The following is a 16,292-nucleotide window of genomic DNA, read 5'->3' as shown; positions in this document are numbered from 1 at the left end:
AACTATACTTTAAATAAAGATAATGCAAATTAAATGTTAAAAAGAAAGTCTCATCTATCTACTACCTAAAGACATGAAAATTCTTCACATAAAGATATAACTAAACAAATGTTAAAAACAAGAATGAAATAACAAATAACTCAGATATTAATTTAAAGAAGATATAACTTCTATTGTTAAAAAGTGTTCAGATATTAGTCACGACCACTTAAAAATCACTATGTTTTTATTTTCACAAATCACAGCAACCAAGGAAAGAGACTGGAATTACTAAAACCCAGAAGTTTGGAGGCAAGATTCTGCACAGCTGTAACTCAGTTCCCTGAGGAGATAGTGCTGCTCAGCTGCTGCTGGCATCTCTGCACCTGGAAGACGGATCCTGTGGGACTAGGGCGCCTTTTGAGGAAGAAAGGACTAGCCAACTGGAGCTGGTGTTATTAAGAGTCATGATGAGGCTAGCTGTGTGAATGCTGGAAAAACTACAAACTGGATTTAGGAATGCTGTTGCTGGGGTGAAGAATTTCCACTAGGATGGTGGTCAAAGTAACAGGAAAGCAGACAGGGAGCCCACAGGAAACAAAGAGAAAGGTTTAAGTTCTTTCTTCCTCCTCCTTCTCCTTGAGACCTCTCTCAAGTGCTCTGTACTTGTGCAACCTAAAAGTGAGCAGCTGGCAAAGCAGAAACGTGATCTGCAAAATCTCAGAACAGCATGACAAAGCAGAGCACAGAAGGATGTGTTTGGAGCTGGCATAATCCTCCTAAAACTGATCAAGATTATAGATGGCAGAATTAAGGCACAGAGTAGTATTAAATATTTGGGTAATAAATATCCAAAGTTCCAAAGAGCTGTTGAGAAAAAAGAAAGAAAAGCACTTAAAAAAAAAAAGCAGATAGTTTTAGACTATTGATATTGTTATTACCTGATTTATATAATACACTAATTCTTAATTCTGGTGACCTGGTCAGAGACCTGATAAGATTTTGGTAGTAACAAGTGTGAATATTAAATAAGAGTAAAATTAACATCACTTAGCAAAGATATACAGCTCATTTCCATTATTTGTCCCATAAAGTCACTGCAAACACTGAATGGGTAACCACCAAATCTTTGCTCCTAGGAGACACACACACATACACCTCACACAGATTGTAATCTTAAATCTCAAAAACAACTCATCCTGGTAGACTCTATTTTCTTAGTTTTACAAAAGAGAAAATGAGGTTCAGAAACATTAGGTAACTTGCTTAAGACCACTCCAGTAACAGGTGCCAGAGTTGGGATTCAAACCCCATCCAACTTGGTTCCAAAGCAGGTGCCTCTTGCACTACATTACAGTGCCCTCTACTGTCTCCATCCTCTGGCCATCTCCATATGAGAGCTGAAAAAAGACAGAGAGCATCACCTAGCTCCACCTCAGCTGGGAATGTGCAGGTCTGTGGGCTCACATTTTACATTGCTTTGCACACATACACAAGTGACTGTGAAAGCACTGCATGGGTAGATTTGGGGGCTACAAATAAATTTTAGCATTAGACAAATTTGAAAAGACAGAATCTGTAAATAATGAGGATTGATTACACATACTCCTTCCATAATGTCTGTAAAATATTACAGGAATTTTTTTTAAAAAATATTTTCCTGTTATTTTCCGAATTCTGCAAAAGAGAAGGGAATATACTTTGTATGCTCTTTTTACTCCCAAACACTGTTTTATTTATTTTGTTCTGGTCGCTTATTCAAAACTTAGTTATTGGTCAGTCAAGACAAAGACAACAAAATGCCCATAATAAGTTAACGCTGGCTAAACCTGCAGTTTCCAAAATATTTTTACCAATTCTCAGATCACATGGTTTTCCCACTTACATCAAGGACTTGCTGACTCTGAGCAGCACGAATAAACTGAAACATTATTGACAATTACGTGATAGATAAGCTGTGGAACTCTGTATAGACTGCACAGAGGAAAAGATAAAGTGAGAACACAAAAAGATAATTTCAAAAAATACTTAAAAATAAGACAAAGATGTACTATTTCTGGATGTTAATTCAATAATAAAGGCTTTTAAATGGAAAGGAAGACCATTGCCACACAAACATTCTCAATGTTAAATTATGAAAGTAAAGGGCCAAAAAGCATTGCTTTCAACATCAATACTAAGACTTTTACAAAGAAAAAAAAAGAAAAGTCAGTATGTTAAAGCTATTTTTACAGTCCAAAGTTTCAGTTACCTCTTTTAAAGCATAAATGTATATATGCTAGGAACGTGGACTGTATGTGGTAATGAGTACAAAATACAACACAGTATTTTATAAATGACAAATAACTTTGGTAGCGTAATACAGAAATAGTTGCCTAGTCTGAAACGAGACTTCTCCTTTCATAGAGAGAGAAAAATGAATGAACATATAGAGGGGGAAAAATGTGAAAAGGAGAATTGTTAAGTGAAATAAAGCAATGTGCAAAAAAGTATTTAAAAGTATGACTCCTTGTTTCTTTATTTTGAAAAATTCAAACCTACAGAGAAGCTGACTGAATAGAACAGTGAACCCCTCACCTAGAGTCACCAAGTTAACATTCTGTTACACTTGCTTTCTCACTCTCTCTCTCACACACACACACACACACACATATCCATACATATATATTTTACTTATAGACATGTAGACACACATACGTACATTTCTTTTTTATTATACCATTTCCAAGTAAGCTGCATTTCATTCTTAGGAGACACATGCTGAAATTTTTGGGAGCAAAGACATCCTCCTACATAACCACAATATAATTAACATACCCAAAGAATTTAACATTGATATAATATCTAATATAGCAATACTTAAATTTCCTCAAATATCTAAAAATAATTCACTGCTTACATTTTTCAAAGTCCAAACCACTGATCTGCAGACTGTCCACTATCTGGATTTGTCTGTTTCCTCATTATTAGATTCAGGTTAAATACTTTTGAAAAGAATACTACATTAGGTGATTACATAGTTCCCACTGAAATACATCAGAAAACACAGTCTGTCTTATTACTGATGATTAACCCTAGGTTTGATCACTTGATTAAGATGGTATCCATCAGATCTCTCTACTGTAAAGGACCTTTATGGGGTAAAACCATGCGTACATATCCTGTTCCTCCACAACCTTTCACACAATGATTTTAGTATCCATCAATAATCTTTGCCTGAATTATTACAATGTGGTTACAAAATAGTGGTTTTTCTAACCACTATTAACTAGCATTCCTCTTTTAGGTTACTATTTTATTGTTGATATTTTTGTTGTTCAAACTATCCTGTATCCTTTGGCATGTCCTCATTAGTTTCTGAGTACATCCTTGCTTTCTGGTACAAAATATTTCAGGCTCCTCTGGGGAAAACTGAGTAGTGGAGAGGCTTTCACTGTTCAAATTTTGTCATTTTTGTACTTCCTTACCCCACACCTGAACAGCCATTTCAATGAGCCTTGATTCCTTTTATTGGGTAATGGTACTTAGAAACCAAAAGCTAGGAGTATTAGGTATCATTATTTCTAGGCCTTTTCAGTGGAACGTAGGAATATATATATATTGTAGTGTGTGCGTGTGTACATGTACTCACAAGCATATATGTTATCATGAGTTCAAACTGAAATCTCCAGTTCAAAAATCAACATCACAGGGTTCTTCCTCATATTTCAAGTTTATAACCCCTTTCTCCATAGCACTATATTAATTTGCTCTATCCTATAATACATATGAAGTATTTTCAGAACTTTGACATTAATATCACTACTAGTAACAAAACTATTTAATAAAGTTCAATCATTCTTTGCTGTTCTTTTTATCCTTTAAATATATCTCACTAGTCAGAGAACTGTATTCAAAAATCATTTGAAGCACTTTTTCAGTATGATTACGTTATCAATTCGCTATGCAGTTAAGTTCACTTGTATATATTATACATGTGGGGAATACATTTTCAGTTTTACAAACAAGCATTCATAAATATGCCTATATAAGCATAAAATTTTACCTGAAGAGATACACAAGAAATTGTTATAGTGGTTGACTTTGCGAAAAAGGATTGGGGGTAAGGCTTTCATTTTTCAATTTTATCACCTCTATACCATTCAAATTTCTAACCATATTAATACCCAGTTGAGTTTTTTACAAAGTGTTAACAGATTATCTGAAAGGTAGGATTGTTTTTATGTATTCTTCTTTATACTTTGCTTTATTTTCAAAATAATAATGTTTAAGCTTCTAGAAACAGATAAAACATATTTTTGGTTTTTAGGGTGGACTAGAGATTCACATCAATCCACAGAAAAAAATTAAATTCCAGATGAATTAAAATAAGATTCTTTACAACTGCAGTATTAAAAAGTCTATTTAAAATATATATAAATATTTATCTGATTTCTGGGTAGGGAAGGCTTTTCTAAGCATGAAAGCAAAGGGGAAAAAAGTAAAGTTCAATGTATGACATTTTGTAGAATAAAGAACATTGTAGACCTTTATATCAACAAAGCAGCAAAAACTAAAGTTAAGTAAAACAACTGCACCATCTATGACATGGCTCATTTCCATTGTAAGTAAAAAGTAGTTTCAAATCAACAAGAAAACAAACAACTCTATTAGAACATGGATAATTTGATTATTTTTAAAATGTGCACTTTCTTTAGAAATCAAAGAAACTCGAAATGAAATAAACATATTCTTTTTGCCTATCGAAAAAACAAATACTTTTTTAAAAGGATAAAAACTAACACTGAAAAAGGTTAAGCAACAAAGGCACAGAAATAGACCATTGTTGGGTTTTCAAATAGATATAACCCACATACAGATATGTAAGTACACAGAGAAATATCTAGAAACATATACATGAAATTGAAGATAATAGTTACATTTATGGAGAGAAGAGGAGGAACAATAATTAGAGTAATGGTCAAAGGAGACTAACTTTATCTCTAATAAGTTAATTTCCCCAATAAACAGAATTTTTTTAGTTATTTGTACAATTAAAATTAACTTAAAAATAAATTTGTGCAACCTTTCTAGAGTAATTTCATAGTAAACATATAAATGATTGTGTATTTTGCCCTAATAATTCTACTTCCGGAATTTATCCTAAAGAAATGACAAATGTCATAGAAATACACCATGTGTATGCATGGACATGTGACATGTTATGGAGGCATTGTAAAGCAGTATGGAAAGGATGGTCTTTTCAGTAAATAGTGTTGAGACAACTGAGTATTGACATAGGAAAAATGGAACTGGATCCCTACTTCACACTATAAACAAAAATCAACATCAGTTTAATTATAGACCAAATGTAGGAGGCAATAGGAGGACATCTTCATCACCTTAGGCAAGGAAATTTTCTTAAGACAAAAAACACTAACCATGTATAAAAAGCTAGTAAGTTGGACTACATTAAAATTTGAAATGTCTATGCAAAAGAAGTACATCATAAAGATAATGAAAAGACAAACTACAAAGCATGAGAAAATAATGTGCATCTAATATAACTTGAGAGGATTAGTATCTGGAATATACATATAATCAATGAGAAAATGCAAAAGAACCCAAAAGACTTTACCAACCACTTCAGAGAAGAAGAAATCCAAACAGCCAATAAATATATAAAAAAGAACTCAACCTCATTAGTAAGGGGGGAAGAAAATCCCAGTGGGAATAGGAATTGACTGCAAAAGGGCACAAGGGAACATCAGGTGGTCATAGGAGGATTCTAGGTGGGGAAGGATATAGCTCAAGTGGTAGAGCACATGCTTAGCATGCCTGAGATCCTGGGTTCAATCCCCAGAACCTCCATTTAAAAAAAGAGAAAAAAAGGGGAGAGGTACGCTCAGTGGTAGAGTGCGTGCTTAGCGTGCATGAGGTCCAGAGTTCAATCTCTAGTACATCCATTAATAACAAAAATAAAAAGTTTAAAATAAAAAACAGCTTATACCCTAAAAAAACAAAAAAACAAAACCTTATATAAATAGACCTAATTACTTCCACCCCCCTCAAAAAAAAGAGGATGCTCATGCTGGACTGTAGTGATGGTTGCACAATTGCACAAACTTATTAAAACTCATCAAACTATATATATAAAATGCATGAATTTTGTGATATCTAAATTACATCTCAATTAACTTATCTTTTAACGGGCAACCAAACAGGAATTTCACAAACAGCAATACCCAAATATTCAATAAGCACGTGAAAAGGTACTCAATTTCCTCAATCATCAGGAAAATATAAATAAAACCACTTCACACTCACCAGAATGGTTAACATAAAATATTAAATAATAGTATTAATAACAGTAGCAAGTGTTGGTGAGAACACAGAGCAACAGGGAAAACTCCCATGCCCTACTGATGGGAATGTAAATTGGTACAACCACTTTCGAAGACTAGCAGTATCTTCTGAACCTTAAAATACATATACCCAATGATCCAGAAAATCCATTCCAAGGTACGTATCCACAGAAACAAATGTAAATGTGCACTGAAATGTATAAAAATATTCACAAGTCTTATTCTTAAGATCCAAAAAGTGGAAACAATTCAAATGTCCACCAAGAGTAAAATGGATAAACTGTAGTTTCATATATTACAATACTTTAGAACAAAAAAAAAATCAAATGACTACTACATACAACAAAAAGGATGAAATCTCACTCATACCATGTTGAGTACAAGATGCCAGACACAAAACAACACATGTATGATTACATACCAAAATTACAAGCCAAAAATACACCAAAAAGATGCAGTAGTCTGGGTAAGAGATAATGGCAGTTGACTAGCAGTACAACAGAGAAGAAAGGAGGAGATAGATTCAAGAAACATTTAATAGGTAGAATTAATAGGCCTTGGTGATTGCCTAGACGATGTTAAGAATGACCTCCAGGTCTCTGGCCTATGCAAGATGGAGATGTCAATTACTGTATGAGCAACACAGGGAAAGCAAATTTGGGGCTGACATCATGATTTCAATTAGTTCGTGTTTTGTATTTGCTGTTTAAGGAAACTGTGAAACATTCAAGTGGAAATCTCTAACAGTTGGATGTGTGGACCTAGAGGTCAAGAAATAGAGACAGAGATATAAGTTGCATTTAAATGGTAACTGACGCCATGGGAGAAGATGAGCTCTCATAAGAAGAGGGCCTATACCCAAGCCCTGTGGAATCCCAACACTGAAAAGTCAGAAAAAGGAAGAAGAATCAGCAAAAGAGTCTGAGGAGTAGACACAGAGGTGAGAGAAAAATCAAGAGTGTAATGACCTAAAAGTCAAAAGAAGAGCTTTTTCAAGGAAAGGATGGTCAAGGGTCTCAAACGGTCCTGAGAGGTAAAGTAGTCAGGTGTCCACCAGAGATGTGGAGAATCCAGAGACCACAGCAAGAGCCATTAACGGGATAGAGGGGTAGCAAATAAATAACACAAGAAAATGTTAAAGAGCTGAAGGACATGAGTCTTTGAATCGAAAGGACTAACCAAGAGCCCAACAAATGAAAGGAAGGGGGGAAAAAACCTGAATCAAAGTGCATCACCATGAACAGGGGACAAAAAGAACATCTTAAAACTTGTCAAGGGGAAAAGATCACAAAGCATCAGAAAACAAAATGGCATCAGACTTTCAACAGCAACTCTTGAAGCTAAAAGGTAATGAAAGGAAAAAGTCTTCAAAATTCTACGAAAAATGTATTTTTGAACTAGAATTCTACAATCAAACTATACATCAAGTATGACATTATAATAAAGACATATTCAGACAGGCCTTGTCTTTAAAGATGAACCTTTCATGGATTCCTTCTTAGAAGACTACTGGAGGTTATACATAACCAAAACAAAGAGGAAATTCCAATAGGAAAAACAAAGCACTTAAGACACTCTTGAAGTAGTTTGAGCTCCCAAGACTTCTAGGGAAGAAAATTATTGAGAGATATTTAAAAAAAGACCTAAAGATAAAACATACGCATAGACAAGAAGACTTAGTATCATAGAGATGTTAAATTTTCCAAAGTTGATTTATAAATTCAATAAGACCCCTGCAAAATAACACAACAGATTTTTTGTGGAACTCAATTAACTAATTCTAAAATGTATGTGAAAGCACTAAAGGCTAAGAATATACTAGATACTGCTGGAGAAGAACAAGAGCAAGTCTTACTCTAGCAGAGATTTGTTTTAACACTCTCCTAATTAAGACAGTGGAATACTGATAAAGGAATAGACAAAGAGATCAATGAAGAGACTAGAGATCCCAGAAACTGACACATGTTGCAGACAGAGCACTGCAGACCAGTGGGAAAATAGTTTATCCTGGCGATGAGCCTTGGCACAACTGGGTATCCATACGGAGAAAAAAATGAAACTGGATCCCCACCTCATACCATTTGCAAAAATCTATTCTAAGTGAGTTGTAGACCTAAATGTTAAAGACAAAATCATAAAGCTCTGAGAAGATAATATAGGAGGTTATCTTCATGATCTCAAGTTATGAAAGCTTTTCTTCTTTTTTTTTTTCATTTGAAGATCTAACTGGCTTTATTAGGTGATACATGAATCAAGGGGCCTCCCATCCAACAACCAGAAGGGCACTCCAGGAAAGAATTTCTCAAAAATAATACAGAAAGCATTAACTAAAGAAGAAAAAAGATAAAATGGGAGTACATTAAAATTAAGAACTTCCTGTTCATAAAAAGACACTATAAAGAAAATGAAGACAAGCACAGAATGAGAATATATTTGCAATAACCATAACCAGGAAATGGTTAAATTCTAGAACACATTACAAATAAATAAGAAAAAAAAAATCTAAGAGGAACATGAATGAGAGACTTGAACACAAAAGAAGAAATCCAAATTACCAATAAACCTATGAAAAGACTTACTAGTAGTCAGAGATAGACGAATTAAGACCACAATGAAAAACACAACATGAGATTGTCAAAACTTAAAAATTCTGACAATATCAAATGTTGGTGAGGATATAAAGCTAGGAAATTCTCATATGCTGCTGGTGGGAGTGTAAACTGCTACATTTTGGCGTCACCCAGGAAAATTAAAGACACACCTATAACCCAGCAATTCTACTCCTGAGTTAAGTATTAGTGAAACTCATGCATATATGCACCAGTACTGTGTATAAAAGCCAAAAACTGGAAACAACTGATATATCCATTAACAGCACAATGGCAAATAACTGGTGATACAATCATATACTAGAATTCTATGCAACAATGAAAATTAACCAACTACAGCTCTGGTAATAACAAAGACAAACCTCACAAATATAAAGCTGATTTCAAAAGAGGGAAGACACAAAATACACTCAATACACACAAAACTGAAGTTACAATGTTTAGGTATACACACTTAGACGGTAAACTATAAAGAAAGCAAAGACATGAATAACTTACAGATAGGATAGTGTTTTCCTTTAGGGAGAGAGACGGATCAATTCAAAATGGAGGTGGGAAGGATTCTGGGGTACTGGCAGAATTCCTTAACTGTGATGGTTGTTAATATGAATTCACTTCATTATTGTTTGCTAAATGTACATACATGTTTTTTGTGCTTTTCAATACAAAGATTACATACTTCACTATTTAAAAAAAAAAAAGGATGCACAGCCATCAGGGTCATAAAGAATCACTTTCATGCACACAGTCAGGAGATCAGCTTCAAACCAACAGATCATTTTATGTCATTCCTCTTTTTTTTTCCTCGGCTAAAATCAACAGAAATCCAAACATAAAAAGTTGTGAGGGATATTACATATCTTCATTTACATGTCAAATTATATATTTTAAATCAGGAAGGTTTTTCAGGTAAGAAAGTAATTGTTACAGAGTTGTGCAGGGCAGGACTGGGTGGAAATGCAACAATATGATGAAAAATTGATTCAAATAAACTAAATACACAAGATGATTGCCTACTTAGAATTTAACCTTTGCAATAGATACTAATTTCCACAAGCAAATGATAGTTGGAATCAACTTTAGAAATAGTTTTCTATTGCATACTACTACTTACAATTGTAAGGTTTGATAGTTTTTTTCTCCTACACAGAAGGAAGTTTATACATTTAAAATGTCTAGAGACTCGTGGACAATAAAAACTTTTAGGGAAAAGAGGCAAAACAGATCAGATATTTAAATTTTAAATTTTCTTTTTAAAAAAATCCCAGAGCTTATTCCTTGGAAGCATAAAATAGATGAAAAGATGCAAAGAACTCATGCTCTTCAAATATCACACTAAAACAGTCAAGTTTACAAAAATTATCCTTGACACAACACAGTGTTCAACTACATAGAGTAAGTCTCTTATTTTTCAGAAAATTTTCAATTGGTGTCTCCCTATGGGAAGGTACGTTCACTTTGCAGAAAGAGTCACTAAGAATTTAATCACAGAACATTAGCATATCCATACAATCTGCCTGTGCCAGAAAATGGTTCACTATCTTCATAGGTCCCTTTTCCCATCCCATCCCATATTTTGTTTCTGAGCTCTAAATGTAATAATAGAAAAGTTCTGCCATTTACTGAGCCCTTTTTGTGTGTCTTATATTTATTATCTCCTTTAATTCACACACACTGAGGAGTAGGTCTTACTGATGAGAAGAATGAGACGTGGAACGATTAAGTAACTTGTCCAAGGTCACAGGCTGCTACTGTGGGAGCCAAGATACAGTCCAAACCCAGTGCCAGTGTCTTAATACTGCACTGTTTCTATTTGATAAAACATTTGTACCATGAAAACTGCCCATAATCACCTACTGCCTTCTAACTACCAGATTCCAGATGCCTTGAGGATTTATTTTTGCCTTCCCTAGATAACTGTATACTCACAGAACATTAATGGGTGAAGGGATATCTCATTATTTTCCAGCTAGGAAAAAGGAGATCCAGAGAATTTGTGTTCTGTCCAAGACCTCGAAGCTATTATGTGACAGCCAGCAATAAAATACAATCCTTAACTCCTAGGAGTGACCTTCTCACTGTAGTAAAAGCCCTTTCTATCATACATCTATACTGTAAGCTCTTGTTGAAATCCATACTCCACCCTCCACAAAAGCACTGAAGTTTACTTTGTCAACTTTCACAGCAAACAACAGCTTCAATAGCACTCACATGCAGGTAACATACATTCTTTCATTTCAACAAACATAAAGAGAAATGCACTATGTGCTAAGGCAATACAATTAACTCCAATGTATATCATAATTTTGGCACCTGGTCTTATCATAAAAACATAAACACATTAACCATAACATGTGACAAGTGCCACAGTAGCAACGTGAACACTGTGTTTTGAAAGCACACAGAAAAGAGCAGATATTCCAGACAGAGTAAAGAATGAGAAGGACTAGGGGCTCTGAGATGCATTCAAGGCAGAGAAAAAAGCAGAAGTGTGATGGTATTTAGAAAGGAGGGAAAAAATGTCATCACTCCTACCAAGAGAAGTTCAAAAAAAAAAAAAAATAGTAAACACAGGGCAAGAAGACCTGAGTGCAAATCTAGGCTGTGACTGGTGTGAGTGCGAACAATTTGAGTCTTAGTGTCCTCATCTGTGAAATGTAGATACTATCGACCTGTACCTCCCACAGGACTTTCGTGGGGGCCAAATTGTGTGAAAGTACTTTAAAACTGCACAGTCCTGTATAAACATAAGTTATTTATATTTTCACTTCTAGGCAACCCTGTGGGTCCTCTCCCCTAAACTGTTGTCTCATAAAAACTTCACCCTTCAGGAAGAAAATACTCCAATGACATCATTCATATACTCCTTATGAGATAGTAAACAGTTAACATTAATGGCTTCAGGTTGAAACATTAAACCTCTTTCTACCGAAATGAGTATCAGTATATAAAAATATTTGTATATGTATCTGCGTATTTTTTCATTTTCCAAGCTCTGGTATTGACTTCCAGTCCAGTTCTTACTATAATTATATTTAGAAACTAGTACCGGATGCAGGTTTTCTTCTGGAAATTTTCTATCAGAAATTCCATTCTACAGTATGTTGTCAAGCAACCAACTCAAGAACAGTCTGCAAATAGCAATCACTTTTCTCTCATCCCAAGTCTGGTTATGTATTAGCTATAGATACAAACCAGACCCCTCCTTTAAATTAAAGAACACCCTCATTTCCTTTAACGTTTGACAAAGTAGACTGTATACCTTACCTCCCTTTGGCAATCACTCTTTACTCTTTATAAACTACCTCCAGGTCCTATTTTGCTCAACCTTAAACCCTACGTCTCGGCTACTCCTTGGACGATAACCTAAATAAGGTTCCAACGTACGTTTAAGAAGTCAAAAGAAGGGCAAGAGGCAGGAACGGGACGAGGGAGTGAGAAATCCTCGGGCCACTCCGGGCCACGGGCTGTTTGATCTCACAAGTGCAACTTCCCGTTTTCCCCCTCTTACCTTGTACACTTTCCCAAAGGCTCCGTCGCCCAATTCTCCTATAATTTCCCAAAACTCCTCGGGGTTCAGGTCCCTCTTCACATGTTCGTACTGCTTCTTCTTCTTCTCGCTCCCCAACTTGAAGATCTTACGGAAATTGAAGAAGGAGGACATTTTCCCTCCCAACAGAGTTCCTTGCACTTAAGGACTAAAAACAATAAGAGGCAAAGTTTCTCCTCCCTCCTCTCCCGCGCGAGCCGGGCGGGCGGCGGCGGGCGCTGGCTGTCCGGGCTCCCGCCGCTCCAGCCGGGCCGTTCCCGGGGAAGGCGGGGCGCTACTCCCGCTCTGGCCCACGGGGTGGGGGCGCTGCGCGGGCGGCCCCTCGCCGAGCCCGGCCCGCGGGCCGCGCGGCTAAGCGCCTGGCCCCAGGCCGGCCCTCGGCGGGCGGCACCTGCCCGGACGCTCGTCCGCACCTGGCCCGGCCCGACGGGTCCGAGCGGTCTGGACGCCCGCGGCCACCGCGGTTAGGCCCGTGTCACGGCGAGTCTCCAGGGGCGGCGGCCACTCCGGGCGAGGGACGCAGCCAGCGGCCTCTGAGGCGGCCAGTGGGCAGGCCGAGCACTCCCGCCTCCGGCCGCGAGCTCGGGGTCCCCTCCGTAGCCGTCAGCTCCGAGGCGCGAGGCCCGCGCGTCTCCTGGGCTCTGGGGCGCCGCCGCCGCAGCCTCGCTCCCTCCCCAGCCCACGCAGCCTCGGTCTGAGCGCGCGCCGACGCCGACGCCGCAGCGCGCCCGCGCGCTCCCGGGGCCGCGCGCTCGAGCGGGGGCGTCCCCTCTGGCCCCGCGCACGCGCGTTGAGCCCCGCAAGCCGGCTGCCCTGAGAGCCTCGCAGGCGCCGGGTTCCGGCTGAGACGTGGGCGCCGGCGCCGGTGGCTCGGTGACGGTTGCTCCCAGCTTGCCCTACAAGCCCCAAGTCCTTGCTAACCCCCGGCTTTGGTGGAGTTGCGCCCTTGCGCACGATCCTGTTGGTTGTGCTAGCGGACGTTGCCTCCATCCTGGATTTGGGGAAATGTGCTAAGAATGAAAGCTGACCTATCCTCATTGGGGCCTGAAGGTGGAATTTTTTGCCCTAAAATTGGTCCCAGGGTACCGTGAATGGGGAGTATGTGAGGTGGCTGGGAGCTTTGGAGCCAGAGCTTACCAGCTCTATGACCTTGGGCAGGTAACTTCTCCCAGCCTCAGTTTCTTCACTGAGAAATGAAGATCCTTAAAGTCCTGTCCAGGAGGCTGTGGCGAGCAGTAAATGAGGCAATGGATGGAAGCCCTCTGCACGGTGCCTGCACCCGGCAAACGCTCAATTTTAGTTCCTGCTGTTGTTGCAAGTATGCGGGTAAGATAGACATAAATACATAAAAATCGTTTAAGCTCTCTTCTCGAGTGATGACCCCGACACTCCCTTGAGAGTAATCTACCTTCTTCTGGCCACTTCCATAGCCATACACCTTGTGCCACACTTCGTGACTCCATCTGAACCACTAAGGCCTTCACTTCCTGACCTGCCTTCGGACCCCTTGGACGGCACACGTGTAAGGCTACCTTATGGAGCGATGTGGGCGTTGGCTGGAATCTGTCAGATGGTGCCCTGCTTTCCCCTCCACCAGAAGGGAGCTCTTTCAGGGCAGTGGCTGATTACTCATCATGATATCCAAGTACCTACTGACATTCCTGGCGTATGATTGGAAGACAGATCCCTTGATTGAATGAATGAATGAATGAATGTCATCTGGAGCAGAGGCCTTGTTGCTGTCTATACACCCCTCCCAAACCATTTTGCCCTCCAGCCCCAAAATGGCATAGCAAAACCCCTGCTCTAGTTAGAGGGTTATGATGATTTTGTTTCTCAAGATCCTCTATTTTTTCATAGTTTTATTGAGGTATAATTGATACATAATAAGTTGCACATATTCAAAATATATACTTTTATATGTTTTGACAAATGCTTACACTTGTGAAAACAATAACATAATCTATTTTTAATTAGGATCATTATGTAGGTGGCAGTAGATGTAAAGGTAATACACACTCGTTGTGGAAAATGAGGAAGTGCACAAAGAATAAAATAAAAAGCCCTATAATTCTACCCTCTAGAGATAACTATTGGCAAGATTTTACTATATTTCCAAACGGTGTTTTGGCTGTGCATTAACTTTTTTTACTTGGAAAATTATACTGCATATGAAGATTTGCATCCCACACTTTTTGCATTTCAGTATGATTAATAATTGTTTTCTTCCATCATGAGCTATTTAGATTACTTACAACTTTTCTCTGTTTCAGATAAAACACTGATAAATATCTTTGTTCACAGATCCTTTTCCACATATTTGATTATTTCCTTAGGATAAATTACCAGAAGTAGATTTGGGTCAAAGGGTATAAGTCTGTTTCCTTTTTTTGTTCTTTTCAAAATGGAAAACGCTTTACTGCTTTCTCAACTAAAAGATAATATATCTTTGTTGTAAATTAATTCAAATGATAGAGAAATGATAAACTAAGAAGCTGTCTATAATTCTCCCCTTCTGCCTTCACTCTACCCAACTTCACCCCCAGCCTAACCACTGTTAAAAAGTTAAGCCTTATGAGTAAGAAGGAACTTTTGGGGGGTAACAAAAAAGTTCTGAAACTGGATTGTGGTAATGATTGCAAAACTGTATACATTTACCAAAAATCATTAGATTGTAGACTTACAATAGGTGAATTTTATGGTATATAAATTGCTACAATAAAGCTACTTTTAAAAAGTGAAAGATGTATAACCAAATTTTTTCTACACATATACTTTTTAAATATAAAATATTAAATATATAAAATATTAAATATAAAATAGTATCTGATATGGATCATGGACAAGTTTCCATGCCGTCACAAATAGACCTATCTAATCCTTTTTAATAGGTGCGTAGACTCCAGTGTACAGATCTACCTCTGATTATTGGTGATGTAACACCTTTTCAGATGTATACTGGCCACTTTTGTTTCTTATTTTATAAGTTGCCTCATCATATCAATGAATAATATCAAATGATGTTGTCAGTATTATATAAATGAGGTGATCAAGTCAAACATACTTTGGTGAAATGATCATAGAGCTAATAAGCTTACATGGTTTTTCCGTGAAGTTAGAACCACAGAAATAATTTAATAATACTGGGCAAAATGATAGTTAGACAGATTAAAATTTTCCCAGTAATGACCATGAAATCTAGGTGTTTGTGTTATTTGTAAATAACAGTATGGCTTCCTTGAATTTTTAATCCTTTAAAAGTGAGGTTTAACCAGTGGCCACATAAAATATTCATCTAATACACAGTGTTTTGTCTTTACTCATTAACAGCTTGGTGAAGGTAGAGCTATCTTCACAATTTACCAGGTCACTAACCTTCACTGATAATAATAAGGATAGTATTAAAAACTAAAAACTGAATATTTATTGAGTGCTTCCTACACGCCAGGCACTGCACTGAGTGGTTTACACGCATCATCTCATTTAAACCTCGTATCAACCCTGTGAGGGAGGTACTGTGATAGCCCCTATGGAAAAGTGAGGAAAACTGAGACAGCATTAAATATAAATAGCATAGTCTTGGCCTCAGAGACAGTAATGGAAGATTTGAACTTGAATCTAGATCGTAGTAAACCAATTCCACTAAGACCATTGCCTTAGCCTTACTGAGCTTCTGTAATAGCTATCTCACAGGATTGTTGCCACTGCTATTTCTTTTTCCTTCACTTGGTAACTTGAAAACATACTCCACTCATGGTCTCCACTTTGTAAGCTCCCAAACATGGATGTAAGCTCCCGCACGTGTGTGTG

The 16,292-nt window shown here is 37.5% G+C and overlaps 1 protein-coding gene across 4 annotated transcripts in view; it reads right to left on the bottom strand.

The window, feature by feature from the left end:
• Positions 1-13,176, bottom strand: part of SLK (STE20 like kinase) — an 81,677-nt gene extending 68,501 nt beyond the window's left edge. For 2 of the 4 annotated variants that reach the window (XM_064488385.1, XM_064488386.1), the window contains exon 1: positions 12,444-12,775. In XM_064488385.1, coding sequence (XP_064344455.1) covers positions 12,444-12,596 — 153 coding nt within the window. In that variant the 5' untranslated portion in view covers positions 12,597-12,775. Of the gene's footprint in view, positions 1-12,443 lie in introns of all 4 variants that reach the window. The other 2 variants (XM_010987117.3, XM_010987118.3) reach the window with 2 other exon arrangements.
• Positions 13,177-16,292: the final 3,116 nt, after the last annotated feature.

This window comes from Camelus dromedarius, chromosome 8 (genome assembly GCF_036321535.1).
Source record: "Camelus dromedarius isolate mCamDro1 chromosome 8, mCamDro1.pat, whole genome shotgun sequence".
NCBI lineage: Eukaryota > Metazoa > Chordata > Mammalia > Artiodactyla > Camelidae > Camelus > Camelus dromedarius.
This window is presented reverse-complemented; position numbering and strand designations above follow the sequence as displayed.